General features: G+C 35.3%; 1 protein-coding gene across 1 annotated transcript in view; it reads left to right on the forward strand.

The window, feature by feature from the left end:
* The window catches only part of LOC106663882, a 341,156-nt gene that overhangs the window by 290,376 nt on the left and 30,458 nt on the right, over positions 1-20,322 (forward strand). The window contains exon 3 of the mRNA XM_014389095.2: positions 14,068-14,312. Within this exon, the coding sequence (XP_014244581.1) occupies positions 14,068-14,312 (245 nt within the window). The remainder of the gene's footprint in view (positions 1-14,067; positions 14,313-20,322) is intronic.

Raw genomic sequence — 20,322 nt, forward strand, 5'->3', positions numbered from 1 at the left:
CCTTCGGTTTCCCGATCACTCCGGATGGCTTTATTTCAGCTCTGGGATCAAAGATACGCTTGAATTTAACCGTTATGGAGAACAAGCTTTATTCCATGTTTTTAAATAAATAATATTTGACAATGACTGCCCTCAGAAGGAGAATATACAAGGATTTGAATACGATTGCTGTTATATTAATCATGACTAATAAGAATAATTATTCAGAAATCGTGAGATGCGTTCTGGTGTGATGTAGGTTTAATAAAAATCGAAACGTTGGCAAAGAAAATGTTTTTCTGAAACCTAAATCACACCGACCGCATCTCACGATTTCTGAATAATTATCGATTAACGGTCACTAATCACCACACACACACTAATAAGAATATTTCACAGATGTTTTTGTTCCAGTAATTACTCTAGTAATTTTACAAATATTGCATTACATATACAATACGGTATATGAGATTTTATTATGTCACCGACGTTAATATTTTTGTTGAAAAACATAATTTTCCCCCAATTTGTGGCATCTAAGTATTTTCAGTCTTACACTAACAATTACTCAACAAAAGCCTTTCTAAATTTAAATGTTTTCGTAATTCTTTCTTAATCGCCAATTTATGTCAAATTGTATTTTGAAAGGAGTGCGAAATGTTGATTTGTCAGTTATTACGCACTGAGAAGCAAAAAAAGTTGCCACCTTCGTTTCATTAAAGTAAGTATTCCTAATCGTTATAATTTTTATTTTCTGGTGTTAACTGCATATTTTAAAACAAAAATATAAGGTATTAACTAAGTAAAAAAAATAAATTGGATAAAACAAATTTACCAAAAATATGTGGTGTTCAGTGACATTAATGATTATTCGGAGATCGTGAGATGCGATCTGGTGTGACGTAGGTTTCAGAAAAACATTTTCTTTATCGTGCCAACGATTCGATCTTTATTGAGTTGAGGGTGAGACAGACAAGAATAACACATCTACACGGAAAACAAACACTTTGAGCCCGGAAGATGATCTCAATAAAGTTCGAAACGTTGGCACGATAAGATAATGTTTTTCTAAAGCCTACGTCACACCAGACCGCTTCTCACGATTTCCGAATAATCTTTAACAAAAATTTCGTTATGGAAACTGTGAAGAAAATATTCAATTCAGTAAGAAGTATATCCTCTTCTTGCGTTGATCAATGCTCATTCGACGTGGCATCGAATTACGCGGTTTTGAATTTACTGCTGTGGAATATTTTCATACTCTTCCAACAGCGCTTTCATGCAAATTCTCTGGCATCACATCTTAATTTTACTTTGGGCTTTTTACCCTCTTTGACAACTCGTTCCAACGCTTCTTTGACAACTTAGTTCGATAAGTCGGGTTTACCACCACGACTGCTATAGCACGGTCACCAACGATCCTAGCTGTGTGAGGCCTTGCATTGTCATGCATAAAAATAAATCGTCGCCAATTAAATGCTTATCTGGAACATTTTTTCTGATAAGATATCTTCAATGCATCGGGCAGCTGCTAGGGAACCCTCGATGAAGATCAAGTTTGTGCGACCTTCCATATAACTGTTGTTCCCAAATCATAACACCACCAGCCATGGAGGTCCATGGCTTCTCCGGATTGAAAATGTTGCTGGGTTATAGGGTTATCGCTCCCCTGTTATATCGTTCAAACCCTCTCTCGGCCGCCAGAAGACCTGAAACAAACCTTGACACATCAGAAAAGAAAATTGTAGTCCAATTTTGCTTAGACGAATTGATGTGATTTCTTCCGAAACTTAACCGAGCTGCTTTGTGCCTTGTCAGAAATTATGGACCGGTGGCAGGCTAGACATTAATATTTTAACTTGTTGAAGTCGTTGTTTGATCTCAACAGCTGTAGTAAATGTTGAAGACGGAGTATATTCCAAACAACGATAATCTTTGAGACGAGACACGGTGGCATCTTTATCCATGTCTTCTTGAGTATCTCCACCATCTTAGTAGCGCTGAAAGGCCCTACAGACAGTTGTTCAGGAAATGTGAGCACCCTGGCCACATACGCTTGACTTCTTCCATCTTCCAACTATGCTATGATTCTAGCCGAATCTGTATCATTTAAAATCATCACTCAAACAAACGTGATACTTAGAAATGGACCAACTTAAAAAAATTAGACCACCGAAATGTTGGAAAGAAGCTTTACAGAAAAAGCATCAATGAAGGGATTGGCTATCCAAAGATTAATTTACAAAATCCAATTGTAAACACAAGTGGAAAATTTTATCTGTGTTTAATTTACCTCTTATACTTTAAAACGGACCAAATATTGTTGTGAGATAATCAGTGGAGGAATGGCTAAGCGATAATTAAAAATATTAAGGATATTTATTATTTTTTGCTTCTCAGTGTATTTTCACAAGAAATTTCATACTATAAGCTTTTTTTATTATGTTTTATTATATAAAACTATATCAATTATTCCAATTAATTATTCTTTTCATCAAAGGGTTTTGGTCGAGATGAAAAATTTGTGTCACTAGCGGGATTCGAACCGATTTCGATTTGGCGGAAGGTCGTGGGTTCGAATGTCGCACGTGACAGTAATTTTTCATCTCAACCAAAAAACCTTAGATGAAAAGAATAATTAATTGGAATAATGTTTTATGTTGGTAATTTGTAATTATTATTATTTCCACCATTTTACGTATATGTTTTGATTGTACGAATTATATTAACAAATAACGATAAAACTTGTTTTTTTTTTTAACTAGTTCCTTTGCCGATTCTCGTTGATTAATGCGCAAGTTATTCGCATTTTTTAACTACTTTTAAGTAAACTTAAATTAATCAATTATTAAAATGTAGACCACTATACATTTGTAAAATAGTTTTTAGAAATGTATCTTTAGTATTGACTGAATTTTTTTTTTAAATGAATGTACTATCTATGTATGTATAACAATGTTGTGTAGGGAAAGTGGCGTCCTACAACTTCTTCAACACTTCAAATTAAATATATAGGAAATGTTATTTAGTATACAACAGAGTTTCGTGAAAAAAATGTGTACAAACAAACCGCAAAGAATTTTTGCTTTAAATAATGGTTGTTGTAAGTCTTCACAAGTGCTTTTTTGGTCCGACCATATTGGCTAAGAAGTTAGAGCCGGCTCAACGCTAAATCCGAAAGGGTGGTCGGACATATTTTTTTAACATATCTAATACAATTTTACTATTTAATTTTTTTTTAATTTAACACGGCTAATAAATTCGTCTACAAAGGTCATAAAGTTCCAAACGGGCGAACATACACCGAGGGAATATCTACTGAACGAACTAATCAAGACGGTACAAGCTTTCTAAAATTAACAATCCTCACTGCAAAACCATAAATCATCCTACGAAGATACGGCCCTTGTTACCCATCATTCAAAGATAATTGAAGAGGAAACCTCGTGTATATTCAGTGCGATTCGTGCACCGCGTTATTAACTGAAGGAGCGAAATTTGCTACATCAAACCGCCACTTAAAGGGTAAGTTCGTAAAGTGTAAACCTCCGTCTTACGAGTATCGTAAATAGGCCTGTAATTACCTCTTTAAAAGACGCTACTGACTTCTTCGATTAGTTCTGGACATGAATCAAATCACTCCTCTTTTTTTTTAACGAGAGAAAGTTAATATGTCCAGGTTATTTTCTTTATTTTTTAAATACTAATGAAACCCCACGTACATGTTCAGAATATCAAGGCGAAATAAAATATATAATAATCACTTTTCTCCTTAAGATATATTACCCATATAAATATTTGGAATATATAGTTCTACTCACCGACCGTTTTCAGTAGCTGTCTCGATTTCGAGTATTAAGATTACAAACTTGGTAACTTAACTTTGGTTTGTAATCTTCAGCCTAATGATGAGTATTTAATATGAATGACGTACTTATCCCACCTCAACTTATTTCTATTGGCCATATAAGAGTTTCGGCTTATCTCTAAGTTTTCATTCTTGCACATTCATTTGTCCATCTTCAACAAGAACTGACTATTTTGAACTATCTATATGTACATAGATTCCGGCAGGTTCCTCAAGTGGAATGAAAGAACCTAAGGTGAGGATAAAACACAGATAATCCCCCGGCTAAGAACACGCCGTGCATGGTTGACACATATCCCGTATCGTATGTGTCCTGCATGTAAAGAAAGGTTGCATTTAATTGGAAGGTTTCATTCCTTGGCTCCACATAGTGAGCGTATAGAAATGCAACCCGATATGAAATTGTGCTTAAACACGACAGTGAGTATTTTGGAATCGTGTTCTGAATTTAGGAGAAAACAATGCTGTTTTATCGTTCAGTACTTACAGATATCTCGTTCTGTTTTCCCTTTTGTGGTTACTGAGGATGAATTTGTCCTTCGACTCTCAAATGTCTAAAACGGCGGTGATAAGTGTATTATGTTTTCGACTTTTCTACTTGTCTGAATGGTATATAAACAAAAATCAATTTATTTATTTAAGAACGAGTAAGAGTGTGAATGTGTATAGGTTCAAAAACTGAATGCTTTGGCGGCTTTATTGACTTAGCTCTTGTAACTGTAATACCCCTAAAGGGGGTGATTCATGCTGGAAGTGATAAGCTCACTTCTGTGACCAGTGGCAGGCAAGACATTAGCATTTCTAAGTTGTTGATGTCGTTGCTAGATCTCACCAGGTGTAGAAAATGTTGAATACGGAGGACATTCCAAACAACGATAATCTTTGAGACGAGACACGGTGGCAGATGAAAAATTTGTGTCACCAGCGGGATTCGAATCACGAATATCGAACCTTACCCTCGTGTGGGTCGATTTGGCCGAAGGTCGTAGGTTCGAATGCCGCACGTGACAGTAATTTTTCATCTCAACCAAAAACCTTAGATGAAAAGAATAATTAATTGGAATTATGTTTTATGCTGTTAATTTGTAATTCTATTATTATTGCCATCATTTTGCGTATACGTTCTGATTGTACGAGTTATATTAACAAATAACGATAAATCTTGTGTTATATATACTTCCTTTGCCGTTTCTCGTTGTTAATGTGCAAGTTATTCGCATTTTTTAACTACTTTTAAGTAAACATCAATTAATTAATTATTAAAATGTAAACAACTATACCATTTGTAAAATAAATTTTAGAAATCTATCTTTAGAATTGACTGAAATAATTTTTTTGAATGAATGTTTATGTTCTCGATTGCTTTAGTAGTTTAGTTAGATTAGTTTTCATTCTCGCACATTCATTTTATTTATCCATCTTTAGCAATAATTGACTCTGTTGTACTGTGTTTTTCGTACTTGTATTCCGGCGGGTTTTCTACTTGACTGAATGTTATTTAAACCAAAATTAATTTATTTATTGTTCACCACCAATCGGAGAAGCGGAATGAGGGAAAGAAGAATTGAGCGGTGAAAGAGAACGGGGAGGTAGGATGAGGACAAAAGCATTGACAAGGGAACATTGGACCATAGTTTCTACCATTTTTGGTTTTGTTACTTTTTGGTAAAAAGACGGATTGTGGACTGAGTTCAATGAGTTGTCCCCTGACTCCGTCTGCCAGCCTATTTCTTTTGTGCCTATTTTAACTTTTTCTGCAAAGAAATCGCTTTTGGAATAAGGCCGGAGCCTATTGAGGACTTTGTTTGATTAAATGTTATTTTATTTTTTACTTTCAGCTCCATAATTAGTGTTTCATATTTATATCTTGGGCAGTAAGCGTCAAGGTGTAATGTGGGCCCTGGCAATTCTTGCAAGCTGGCGGCTGACAAGGAACTGTCTTTTCGTGCCTTTCCAGCCCACATCTACACATAAAATCCTTCTTCTTACAAGAAGAAATTGTATGTTCAAAACATTTAAAACACCGTAGGGGCGTAGGATTATAGGATTACAGGAAGTCCTTTGGAAGACACGGGGTATTAAATGTAACAACCCATGAAAAAGATGTCGTACCATCTATTCGTTTTAATCGATGAATCTTATGGCATTAGAATTCTTTAATTCTTCGAGGAGTTCTTCATCAGTACACTGTTTCAACTCCCAGCAAGAAATTACACCTTTTGAGGTGTTCAATTTTACATTTCTTTCAACATTTATTTAGAAATCGTGAGATGCAGTCTGGTGTGATGTAGGTCTCAGAAAAACATTTTCTTTATCTTGCCAACGTTTCGATCTTTATTGAGATCATCTTCAGGGCTCAAAGTGTTTGTCTTCTGTGTAATTGTGCCATTCTTCCGTGTCGTGGGCACTCTCAACACGACACGCAAGAATGGCACAATTACACAGAAGACAAACACTTTGAGCCCTGAAGATGATCTCTATAAAGATCGAAACGTTGGCACGATAAAGAAAATGTTTTTCTGAAACCTACATCACACCAGACCGCATCTCACGATTTCTAAATAAATATCGATTAACGGTCACTAATCACCACACATTTCTTTCAACCTTTTCCGGTATATTTTCTAAATTTTTAATTTTCATTATCCTACTACCTAGTTCATCTTTGAACGCTTCGATTTATAATACACCGTCTCGACGAATAACCCGTAAAGGGCGGATTCATGCTTGAAGTGATAAGCTCGATTCCATACATATTGAGCACGTACACATCATGTCTGTATGTGCATATGAGTGCGGTGTTGAGCTTATACAAATCAATGAATACACGTAAATTAGGTAGATTTAACACATGCTTTATTCAATATTTTAATGACTTAGGTAATTTAAATGTTTAAACAAATTTTGGCATGCTCCAAAGAGATATTGGGCTGACCCAAAATATTTATCATATGTTATTTCTTACATTTATTGAGAGCTTTTTAATTGATGGTAGTGGTGTGAGCATTTATGATTGTTTAACGATAATAATTTTTAATGAGTAATTAATGTGTTAAGACGCTAAGGAGCAATGTGAGTTAACGATGGGTGCGTTGTAGATTAAACGAAAAATACAGATTGAGATGAACAGTTTTTCTACTGTAGCTTCAATTTATGATGTGACGCTGTAAAAAGCTGTACTAATTGTACATAAATTATTGTAACTACTGATTGTGGCCTAAGGCAGTATTATAATATTTGTTGAAGGTATATTTCTATAGTTATGTTCCTTAGGGCATATAACTTCTTAACTATCCCAATTAAACAGTTGAATTCAGTATAAGCTCTGAATCATAGACGTTTAAAAATACAGAATAACACTATGTTTTAATGGTTTTTATTGAAAGTTGGGAGTCATCGAGATTAACTAGACATCTCCGTGGTAATGACGGCAAACACCTTTCATAGGATTATCGTGTAGGAGTAAATATTTATGACCGTCGACGTTGAGAAAAAAAAGAGGGCTTTTACAAGAAGAGGCGTGGTTGATGTCGGGTGCCATAGAGAACTTTCAAGATAACATCTTAAGTGTCGAAACGGCGACATAATGTGGGTCTGCATTGCCCTCACGTGCACAACCCCAGCTTTTCAAAAGGCGACAAACTAATAAAAGCACTCATTATGGGGGAAATAACGCCTGAATTCGGTGAGAATCGCCGTACGGGCTGGAATCCAGGAGCATTCGGTACCGGGCGTGTTGCACAATGCGAGATTAAAGGGCCCTTTTCGGCCCTGTCCGAAATCGTGATCGATCTTTCTCACGGTATGCAGTCTTTTACAGCATAATTTCCCAATGCTCGTATGCTTATTTTTGTCCAGACGAATAAAAATTACAAACCAAAGATCACTATGGAGTAAGCCGAATAGTTTTGGAAGAAATAATTTTTTTTTCTTATTTTTTGGTCAAATATGATCACATAATCGAGCCATTTAAATTAAAAAATAAAGATCAATGAGATTAATCTTCATTATCTTAATTACATTTCTTCTTCGGTGTTAAAACTAATCTCTTCGGTCTCATGTTTAATTGATTTAAACTCATCAACCGGCAAATATAAATAAAATTGTACGTCGAACTTGATTAGTTTGATTCAGATTTCCACAATCCCTCAACTTTAATTGAAAATGTACAGTCATCTTCAAAAGGTCGCTTTTCAATTGGACGTAAATATCGAATTCCAATGGTACAAGTTTCCCTATGGACCATGATGCCCATCCAAAATGAGGTTAATTATTTTGGAACTATCCCTTGCGTGAATTTTAGTGAATTGGAGATTTTCGGGTTTCTGTACGAACATATTATACCATTTCGCCTTCCATGTTCAATTTGGACATATTTATCGGTATCAAATTGATCAATCTAACCGTTAACAAATTGAATCGATAACTTAGACATTTGAAATCAAACTATTAACTGCTAATGTTCATATGGTTTTCTATTTTCGCCAGAGGTTTAATTAACAAATAAATATCAGTAGATAAATATGTATATTCTATCAAGTAATATTCAATATACGTATTTTCATAAGCACGTTAAAATAACTTACGGTGGAAAAAACGTTTTGATAAAATTCACTAGTTTTCGTGGTCCGCTTGACCAATTAATAACTTTCAATTAATTAAGGTTTTTAGTAGAGATAAAAAAGTCTATGTCACGAGCGGGATTCGAACCCACAACTTTCGGCTAGATACGCCGCTGCTGTACCACTTGAGCTATCGTGACTTCGATCCACTCGGACACCAACTTCCCACCTCAACCCACCTTTTGAATTTTCCCTCCTTTTTGCCATTTTTCAAATTCGAAACACTGACTTTTTTATCTCAACCAATACCTGACATAGAGATTAATTAATTGAAAAAAGTTATTTGGTCAATCGGACCACGAACTCTAATAGGTTGGAACGAATGTTCGGAATTGTGTCCACACTGAACTAGAGTAACCGACGAATCCATTGATGTACCGCTTAAACGTTCACGTTCTGCTTGTCCATTGTGGACGCGTTTTATCACTAATAAAACACAAATGCAAGAAAAAAATGAGTCCAGTAGAAACTAATTGGAGTAAAGTCAATATTTTCATCTTTATGAAATTTCTTTTTGACGACTGCGGCGTGATGAATCTTCAGTTTCTCAACCCCACCTTTTGACTTTACCCTCTTTCTGCCACTTTCAAATGTAATGTAATCGGATTGGATTCTCAACAACTTATGAAGAGGCCACGGGGATATTCAGTGAAGTGATTCTTCTTTTACTTTTTAAATATTAACCCATTTGCGTTTTCGTGTCAATTCACCAAGTTAGTTCTTTCAATCAATCAATTATTATTTCTAGGTAAGGTCTTGGTTGAGATAAAAAAGTCAGTGTCACGAGCGGGATCCGAACCAACGATCTTCGGCTAAATACGCCTCTCCTTTTTGCCATTTTTCAACATTTAAATGTTTTGATAAAACTTATACTTTGATGAGTTTATTCTTAATTGGTTTTAACAAAAACTTTCTTTTATTCTTATTTTATTTCCAAGCGGCAATCACGCCGTGTTCATCCTAATCTAATTTTACCCCAGAGACTTTTCATTTTAATGGGTTTTTCCTTACGGCACTAAGCAAAAATGAAAACATCTGAGTACGATCGTCTTCCGGTCAGTGATCTTTCCTGCATGCCAACGTCGATTGCATTCATCTGTCACCGGCATATAGTGTAGTAAATAAACACGTACGAATCGGAGGAAGAAATTATGCAAATGATATGTTTTCGAGGAATTCGTTTTTGCCACCGGAAGATTGCGCTTTCCTATCCCGATATGGGAGAATCATAAAGTAATAACTTTTCTGTCCAAATGTCTATTCAATTAGTTTTAGAACGGGATGCACATAATGTTAGTTTTTATGGATCATATCCTATCTTTTATTCACTTGCTCTATAGAATTTTCTCATTTCATTTTGTTCAATTTATTCTCCCTCTGTGTTTTGTTTAAGATAGTGTAAAATATTAAACACAATTCTATTTAACATTAGCATTATATTAAATCATTTAAATACAACAGTCTTTTAAATTTTTTCATTAAGACTGCAGAGTTGAACCTGAAATGTGTTCGTTTTCGATCATTTGGTTTTCTTATCCTTCCTTAGTTTTGAGTGGTCTGTAAGAAGTGATTGAGGCGACCAAAATGATCGGTAACGAGCGCATTTCAGATTCATATTCCAGTACTCGGATCTCACAATTATATATAATTATATGGAAAAATACCCGATAAATAAATAATAGCTATCAACATAACGTGGTGATCTTTTTATATAAATTGAAGGAAGTTAAATAACTATTTGACCAATTTAAAAATATAGATAGATAGCTGGAGATAGAGAGAGAGAGAGAGAGAGAGAGAGAGAGTGAGAGAGATAGAGAGAGAGAGAGAGTGATAGAGAGAGAGACAATAGATAGATAGATAGAGCGATAGAGAGAGGGGGAGTGAGAGGAAGATAGGGAGAAGGAGATATAGAATAAAATAAAGAGTATAAAGAAAGAAAAAAGAATGAATGATAGATTTATAAAGTTAACGAGAGAGAGAGAGAGAGAGAGAGAGAGAGAGAGTGAGAGAGAGAGAGAGAGAGAGAGAAGATAGGGAAGGAACGACAGATAGAAAAAGATCACCAGACAAACAGAAAGAGAGATAGATAGATAGATAGAGCGAGAGAGGGGGGAGAGAAGGAGAGATAGAAAAACATAAAGATATATAAAGAGAGAAAAAATAATGAAAGGTAGATTTATAAAGTTAAAGAGATAGAAACTGAAGATAGGGAGAGACGACAGACAGAAAAAGATTGGGAGATAAGGAGAAAGAGAGATATATAGAAAGAGACAGAGAGAGAGAGACAAAGAGAGAAACAGAGAGAGGGTGAGGGTGAGGGAGGGAGGGAGAGAGAGAGAGAGAGAGAGAGACAGTGAGAGAAGGAGATATAGAAAAAGATAAAGAGATATAAAGAGGTAAAAAAAGAATGAATGGTAGATGTACACAGTTAGAGAGAGAGAGAGAGAGAGAGAGAGAGAGAGAGAGAGAGAGAGAGAGAGAGAGAGAGAGAGAGAGAGAGAAATAGGAAGATAGGGAGAGAATGAGACATAAAGAAATAGAAAAAGTAGGGAAATTTAAAGAGAGATAAAAGTAAAGAGAGAGAGAATGATTTGTTGGTTGCATTGATACCACTTGGTTTTGAACGATATTTTACAAATATAGTAACAAAAACATAAGTATATTTTCTTTTCACATGAAGCTTTAGCGAAAAGAAGTTACGTTTATAAGAAATCTTTCACGTCGGCCATATATATTTATTGCGGTTTTGACACGTAGTAGGCAGAATAATTCAACCTGGTGAAACAAAAAGTTAAATAGGAAGGGAAGTTTTAATGGAGCCTGTATAATGTTGTGGCAATTTAGCCCTTAAATTACAAGACAGAGTAATGAATTAGCAGCTAAGTTCCTTCGTTTCTGTACACATTTCTCTTGGGATTGGCGTGGAAAAATGTACAAAAAGCCAATTCCTCCAAGCAGCCGCGGGCCGGATGCGATAAAGTTGATAGCGGGTTCAATTTAACTTTCCAGTTCACTAGATCGTTCCCGGATCAACGTTTTTACAATGTTAAGAAACTTCTTTTTAATAATCTCGAAATGGATTTGCCCCCTTTAATCCAGTGATGCGAAGAATTTAATAAAACGGGCAGTACAAAACAGAGGCTATTGGAGTACCTTCATAACAGTACATTAGTGAATACTTTTAATACTTTTTTTTATTTTGGTCGTTACCGATTATTTCGGTCTTCCAATCCTTGCTGGGTGGAACTGACAGACGCCTTTCGACATTTTTTTTTAAAGATTTGACGAAAGATTAACCCCAACTGGTTTATGTTCATTCATTATTATTTGAGAAATTAAGACGGTTTTGTAAAGTAATAGCCTGACTACAATTTTTTAATAACTTGGAAAAATGTTAAGCTTGCTTAAAGATATGGAAGAAAGAAGGGTACAGCAAAAATCCTTTTTAAAAGTCACAGTCCATTATATAAAATATAATACGTATTATACATAAGCAAGAATATCGAGAAATTGTACCAATGGTAGTGAAAGGATTTATAACAAGAAATTTAGCAACAAAACAGTTATAAATAAACATTTTTAAAGTCTCATTTAAAAAGGAGAGTGAAATCTGTGGAACGTCATTCGAAAAAGGAGACTTCAATGGAACCTCTCGGAAATCCGGACTGTTTTGAAATGAAAACTTACGAACTTGATTAAAAATAAGCTAACAAGAAAAGTTAAAAATAAAGATGAAAGATGTAGAATTCACTCACCTAATTCACCCTCATTTTATGACAAAAACAACAAATGAAAGTTTTTATCAAAAGAATTTTTTTATTGAATTGAATTATAATTGTTATGAATTATTTGGAAGCACTCTGAGTCTTGATATTTCAAAAGAACAAACGAGTTAATTTTTTACTTCAATACAAAGTATTTTTTATTTTTTTTAATATTGCTCTTTTTTTAAAGTAAGTACTCTAACTTTTACACCGGACGGTGGCCGCATCGGTTTCGACGTTGACTCTGCGCTCATCACTGTAAGGTGAATTTTCCGACATTCCGAGGGTTGTTGATATAACCTCTGATGTAAAACTTTTACTCCACAGTATTTCCGGTCAATTAAGAGCGTACCATGTAAAAAATTTTTTCCCCAAAAATGCGCTCTTTTTTCTCTTCGGGCTATTTTTATGGTGTTAATGTTGCCATGCCAAATTTGTTATACCATATAAGGGCTTGCGTCTCACATACAAGAAGGAATTGTACCGATGTCTGTTTATCCTGATAGTCAGCCAGTTTCGATTTCAGTTATGCACATCATCTGTAGATCTTCCTTTTTGAGAGGTTTTTAAATCTCTTAACTTGTCTCATTGTACCACACCTAATGCTTTCGTTCAGTGATTTTCTTTCTCATGCCTTTTTAACAGCATCTTCAGCACACTTTCCGTTTAGTCTGGTTTTGGTTTCTGTCCGATAAGTGCGAAGGCCGTTCTTTTTCGGCAGTCGATCAGCCTGTTCATTATATTCTGTACCTCATGTCCCGAGAAACCACAAAGTAACTTTGTGGTTTTCTTTATTATGCAATTTATTCACCCCCAAGCTAATTTAAATCTAAAGGGATGCACATTTAATCCATTTAAAACTGTTCCACTTATAAGTATGAGGATCAGTACTTATTTCGGTTTCTTCTTTGTCAACTCCTGTGTTTTTGATTGGATCATTGCATGGACCTCACGTTGTAAGACAGTTGGAACTACTCGAAGGATTTTGGGCCTCTTCCTGAAACAAGGGGTTGCCTTTCTTTTAATGATCCCTGTTATCTAAAACCACTTGGAAAGGTCGGAAAGGAAAGGTCAAAGTTGAGTTTTCCTCTCATTTTGTAATGTACCGTTTACCGTTATAGCATCTCATTTAATTTAATTCAGTCTGATAGATTTTCTTTAGATCTTCTTTCATCCGTACAAAAATTTAGCTAAAATAAAACCTGCTATTTGTCAGCCGTATTACAAACAACCGCCCACCACGAACTCACTCCCTCTCTTTCTCTCGCTTTTTCTGTCGGTCGGTCGGTCTCTCTCTCTCTCTCTCTCTCTCTCTCTCTCTCTCTCTCTCTCTCTCCTCTTTCCCTCTCACTCTCCCACCCTCTCTCCCTCACCCTCTCCCTCACCCTCTCCCTCCTCTTTCCCCCTATTTATCTATCTACCACTCACAAATTCTCTCTTTCTCTTCCTATCTATCTATGTACCTTTCACAAATTTTCTCTCACTCTCTCTCCCTCCCTATCTATCTATCCACCTATCACAAAGTCCCTTACTCCCTATCTATCTATCTCTCCAAAATGTCTCTCTCTCTCTCTATCGTCATATCTATCTATTTATCAAATTCTCTCTCTATCCATTTGTCTCTTCCTCTCATTCACTTACATACTTTCTCTTTTTATATCTTCTATTCTATCTTTTTCTATTATCTTTCTCCGAGCCTATTTTCCTCTCTCTGTCATCTTCACTATTATCTCTTTTATTTCCATGCGAACTATTATAATTTACGAATTTGGGCTGAAGGCTTGCCTAATGTATGAAAAAACGTTTTCTACTGATAATGTATCAATTTCAGGTGGCGTGGACGACCCGAGTTCGCAGGTGGAGGTTCAAAATCACCACGATAAAATCACATCAGAAGCGAAATGCAAAGTCCCACAGCCGAGAGTCATCCGGGTATCTGATCACTACCCGACCAGTTCAAAGACGTACGTCCCTTCTTGCACACTGCTGCACCAATGCGCAGAAGATACGGGCTGTTGTCCTCCGTCGCAGAAATGCGGTCCCAAGGACAGCAAGAAGGTGGAACTTCATTTTTACGTAAGTAACCAGCTTGGAAAAAAAATCATGTCGCCTGAACTGTAATTATAAGGCCTTTTGTGTTTGTTTTCGATTAATCAATCTTGTTTAATGTACTTGGCGACGCCAAAGCTCGACACTTAAGCCGATATTCCGGCAGCTGCTGACTGATACGCCCGGCTAATTGACATTCCTCATTTCAAATGGATCACTTAATCCTGCGAAGGATTATGATTAATTTGAAACCAGGCAGAATTAATTTTTAACGTCAGCCAGGTGTTTCCTTCATACCTTTACCAAATTTATGCTTTGACAAAATTTAATCCACGTATACATTACTTTAATCAATGCCAATGAAAAATGACTGAATTATGAAAATATTTCAATTCCAAAAATAAAATTAGTAATATAGTAGGATATTAAAAAACTAACAATTAGTTGATTGTTAAGAAAGAGTTATTAATTTTAAAAATGTGTTGAAAAATAAGATTTAACAGTGTTTATGATAAAATAGGACGTTTCGAGAACAAAACATACATTGGAAAGTTTAGAAAAGTTAAAAGGATAAAGAGAAGTAAATAAACTCAAAAAATTAGCCTTAAAAAAATTACCTAAAGAAAAGTAGTCTTTAATGAATTTAATATTACAAAACAATGGTGAACCATTTATAAAATGTAAAATCATCTGTATTTTTATTGTAGAATTACCTACTGGCTAGGTGATATGGGCCATGCAACAGGTAAAAATTAGAAAATAAAAAATTCTAAAATTCTGGTAAAACTCGTCAGTCATGCGACATAGTGATCTATGCTTTAACTACAAGAAAAGAAAACTATTATTACTTATAAAAGAGTGTATGCAAGAAATCCTCCCTTTTAAAATGGCACTAGGAAAAGATAAATTAATCTTTCTGGATAAAACGTGCATGCCGGGTGAGAGCAAACTAAGGTCAACAATTGATAAAGAAAATATCAGAAACGTGTTGAGAAATTTGCTGGAAAAAAGAACAACCAAGGAAAATGTTTAGGAGTGAAGTAAATTCTGCCAAATTATTGCAAAAAAGAACTAAAAGGTTAAGGATTAATTAGAAATACTGAAAATCTTGTTAAATATATGAAAGGAAAACTGTATATCTGGCGGACTGAAACTGTCGTGTTTTGAACTCATTCATTTTTGGATGTGTCCTTTTTTCGAAAGATCCTAGGCCACAATAGGGTTCGGAGCCTCAAGAGTTCATATTGGACAATTTTTAGCCAACATGTCTACCCTCTCATTGGCTATATGTCCGAAATGTTCAAGGACCTATGCCTGGGTCAGGGCATTGATGCACTGACGTCTGCCAGGACTTTCATACAATTCCATACACGTTTTGCCTTTACCAGGGCCTTAAGTGCTGTCTGACTGTCATAGAAAATGACTTTCTTAAGGGAAAGTATTCTTGGCCTTTTTATATCTATGGCGGACGTTTGATGGTAATTTTGCAGTAGCTTGTACCGCCTGATTCTGGCTCTATTCTTTTGGGACAATTGTGAAGGCTGGAAGTAAGAATTCCTTCCTTGTAAAGTCCCAATTAGGTTGAGGGGAGGAACAGAGTTGTAGTAGATAGAAGGAAAAGTAATGGCGAACGGTTAAGGTTATTTGCTAAGGTTTGTTTATTAAGTCTGATCCAATATTTCCAAAGAGGAGAATGTTTCTGATGGATTAGAAGGTCACTGCTGGGTCTGGATTAGCTGAATATCATCTGCATGTGAGGAGTGAGTCAGTTTCGGGGTTGAAATAATACATTCAGAAATAGAGATATAAAAGTAGAGTAATACAGAAAAGAGTACGGGGCCAAAGATGATACCTTGCGGAACACCTTATTCCGTATATTGGATAGGGAAGAACGACGTTCTCATTCACACATAGGTACATTGAAAGTACATTTTGATTTTATGGTGAGGGAAAATATGTATGAAAGGATACCCTTCAGTTTCCAGAGCAAGGCACACGTGGTTTGTGGCACACGAAAGATTGATAAAAAAATATTGGTTTTTTCTTCTTTGCGTTCACCAGTGATAAAGAATTTTTTTTATTCCATTACGTAATGCCTATGATTTTAATTATTCAAGGGAGTGGTTTTAAAATTGACTTTTATTTTGGGACGGTAAACCTTAAATATCAACTCTTATTTTTAAATAGAATTTCAACTTTTTGAAACCATACAACAACCTTCGGCTTTTGGCAGAGATATTGAAAAATACATGTTTTTGTATTTGTCCAGTCATTGTTTCTTTGGCAAAGTAGTTGCTCATTTTTCTTGTTGGCATCTAGCTCTTTTTATGTATTATTTATCTTTTTTCTGCGCTGTAGAATGAAGAAATTGAACGGTTTATAAATGCCTATTTTTAGTGACATTTAATAGTAATTATTACATATATAGTATTTTTCAATCAAATGAAACTTGTTTTCAACAAAAAAAACAGTTTTTCAATCAAATGAAACCTTTTTTCAATAAAATGAAACCATTTTTCAAGCAAATGAAACCTAAAACCTTATGATAATAATTATGTAGAAGAATAAATAATGACATGGTAGTACTAATAATAATTTTTATGATGATTAAATATTAATATTACACTAATTTATGATTCAATAATTCAACAAATTCAATATAGGAAGATTATATATAAAGGAATAGTATAAATATATAAGTTGGTGTCCGAGTGGATCGGGGTCACGATAGCTCAAGTAGAGCAGCGGCGTATCAAGCCGAAGATCGTGGGTTCGAATCCCGCTCGTGCCATTGACTTTTTTATCTCAACTAAAAACCTTAATTAATTATAATATATTAATTGGTCAAGCGGACCACGAAATTTGTAAATATATAATGTTATAAAATGTATATATATTAATGCAGAGGTTTTCCTGCGGCAGCTGCCGGTAGTTTTAATATTAAGTCTAAAACGTAATTGATACAGTCAGTACTTGTAATTGTGTTGACACTGTAGTGTAGAATCGGTAGAATGTTGGTAGAATCGCTTAACATCCTTCTCGCAGTTGCTTTTATTTTTGAAAAGGCGTGTTCAGCATCGGTGAGTTATTAATAATAAATAATAAATTAATAATAATAAATTTTACGTAATGAAAGGGTTACCAATGTGGGGTCTCCTTACCCCACTTTGTTCCGAAATATTCTATAATGTCATTTATTTATTCCTCTACATAATTATTATCATTAGGTTTTAGGTTTCATTTGACTGAAAAAAGGTTTAATTTGCTTGAAAAATGGTTTCATTTGACTGAAAAAAGCTTTCATTTGCTTGAAAAATCGTTTTATTAGACAGAAAAAAGGTTTCATTTGATTGAAAAAAAGTTTGATTTGTTTGAAAAAAGTCTCATTTGGTTGAAGAAAAGTTTCATTTGACTGAAAAATGCTATAAACAATCAACGTTTTGTAGTTTTGCAATATATATGATGATAGTACACGGAGGTAAATTATGTTCTTCCAATTTTATTATGCAATCATTATTTTTTGATATATGTACATCCTTTACACTTTGTAACTTTTATTTCATCTTCTACTGTGCGATGTTCGCCTCGTTTTTTCTACGCTGGTAACAGCGTCAAAAGAAATATATTCGCTGTCTTCTGAGACATAATTGGGTGAAAAAGGGCAAAAAGTGATGGCGACGGATATAAGTGTGCAAAGTGGAAAGTGAGGCGATATTGCAAGGTAATGGTTCAGTTGTTTCAATGCTGAGGGAAAAATAGCTTTCAATATGGGTCTCAATCAGCACCCGTCAGTGATCGATGATGACGAATTAGTCGAGCGTGTATTCCAGGATCTAGTGTTACCACTCGCAGATTAAAGGCCACAATTGGGGCTTCACAATAAGATTCCGACTTATAAAACTAGTTCGCATTATCTTAGATAAAATTATATCATTTTGATTTGTCAGAATCCCAACCCAAATACGCTCCCGTCTAGCCTAAAAAGACAAGTTTTAATAAATTTAATTTAAAACAATCTCATGTCAAATCAATTTACAATTTTACCTATTGTTAACAAATAAAATTCCATCCGTTCATCCAAGAATTCGAACCCAGTACCGAGTGGGGAATACGGGTGATCCAATTACAACTCGGCTAGGGATGAGCTGGTTACTTTTATTAAACTTAAGTTAAGTTTCTGATTGTTTCTCATTTTATTTGTCAGAAACGAGAATAAATTTTTAATATTCTACTATAATAGATAAATACTATATAAAAGTATGTTCTCCTAAGCACTCCTAAGTATGTAAGTATGTTTACAGAGAACGTAATGGCTCCGTGTGCTTCCTCTGATAACCAACCAGTGTTTTAGTATAGTCGATTGATGGCACAAAAAGCGTTGCTTGAAGAAATTGTTTATAAGTTTAAAAAAATCATCGTTTATATACTATTATATTACAGCATCCACGTTTGGAGTTTAATAGTAATCTAGTTCTAGTAGTTATAAACTGACTGGTAGGTTAATTGAGACTTACATTAATACAAAATAGGTTTTCTGAGGTGTATGTTGTTTTATAAAAGAAAAAAAAAATGAACAAATAATATTTGGTTTGTAGTGGAAGCCTACGTTACCACGGTACCCGTTAGGTGTCGCCCTCCACTCAGCAGCGAATCAGAACAGAGACATCAGAACAGCGGGTATATAAACAAGGGCACTGCCCTTTGGCTTCAGACTCGTCAACCCGACGTGGTCTCACTCATACCTCGAGTCTCATCTACACGACGAGATATCACCAATCATTAATGAAGCACCTACGACGATGCCAAGGGTACTATCAGCGGTAGCCTCGAACTCGCCTTTTCAAAAAAGCCGACTAGGCAAACCGCTGCACTCGGCAAACTGCTGCACCAGAATCCCTTCAATCGATGTAGAATCAGCCGATTCACGCCCCGGATCGTCAGCTGGTCTCTCTACCACTCGGTCCCGGTTTCGGTACATCGTCTCAACGATACGTTTGCAAACAACACCAGCCCTCGTCATGAGCACCAAAAAACTCCCGATCACTAAACGTTGTTTCGCATGAAATGTTCGTTCCCAGGGTAGACTATACAAAAACAAAATCATTTGATTCGAAGTATTTACCTTCATTTTCTACACATTTTTCCCAATGCGTGACCAACTTTTTTATGCCGGAACTGGAGAATTCTGAGCTTTGAAATGAAACTGAAATCTGAAAACGCTTTATTGATATGAATATAATTTTCAACAATTTTTCCTTCGACGAAGTTGTCTAAATTCCTAAACTTGTGAAAATATGTTGGAGACAAGTGTGGAGAATAAGGTGGATGCTGAGGAACTTCGTAGTCAAGCTCTTTCAATTTTTTACGGTATGTTTTGAAACATGAGGCCTGTTGTCTGTATAGAACCTTTCCGATTTACCAATGCGGGTTGTTTGTTGAGTCATTTTTTACGCATTTCGTTAATTTTCTAGCAGTACGATGTACAGGTAATGGTCTCACCTCTAGGCAAAAAGGAATAGTGAATAATTCCATCCATGGGACAACATACGGTCACCAATCAATTTTTGTGGGTGCAAATTTGGATTTGGCATGTGTCCTGGTCTTTCGTCGATGTTTAATCACTGCCCTGACCGACGCTGATGGTTATGTGCAATCAATTTTTCATCGCAAATGATTATTCTTTCAAGAAAAGGATAGATTTTTTGCCGAGAAACGTCTCAAGGCGCTTTAACTGCTGTTGCTCAGTGAGCTCATGAGGGACCCAAAGATCAAGTTTTTTTACTTTCCCTATGTTCTTTAATTATCTTGACTCTGTGGCTGCTAGCTGCACTTTCAGTTGCGGTGCAAGTCCTTTGACTATTTGATAGTGGTTTTCTTCCACTGAAGCTGAAGGACATCGTTGTCAATTAAAGTCGCGTGTTTCCATGTTCATATTTGGAGGTATACTAAAAAGGGTATAATGAATTGGGGAGCTCATCACTTTAAACAAAAGTAAAAAAATTGGAAGTAAACAACAGAAAACAGCTATATTCTCTCT

This window comes from Cimex lectularius, unplaced genomic scaffold (assembly GCF_000648675.2).
Source record: "Cimex lectularius strain Harlan isolate CLEC.00 unplaced genomic scaffold, Clec_2.1 scaffold41, whole genome shotgun sequence".
NCBI classification, from domain to species: Eukaryota; Metazoa; Arthropoda; class Insecta; order Hemiptera; family Cimicidae; genus Cimex; species Cimex lectularius.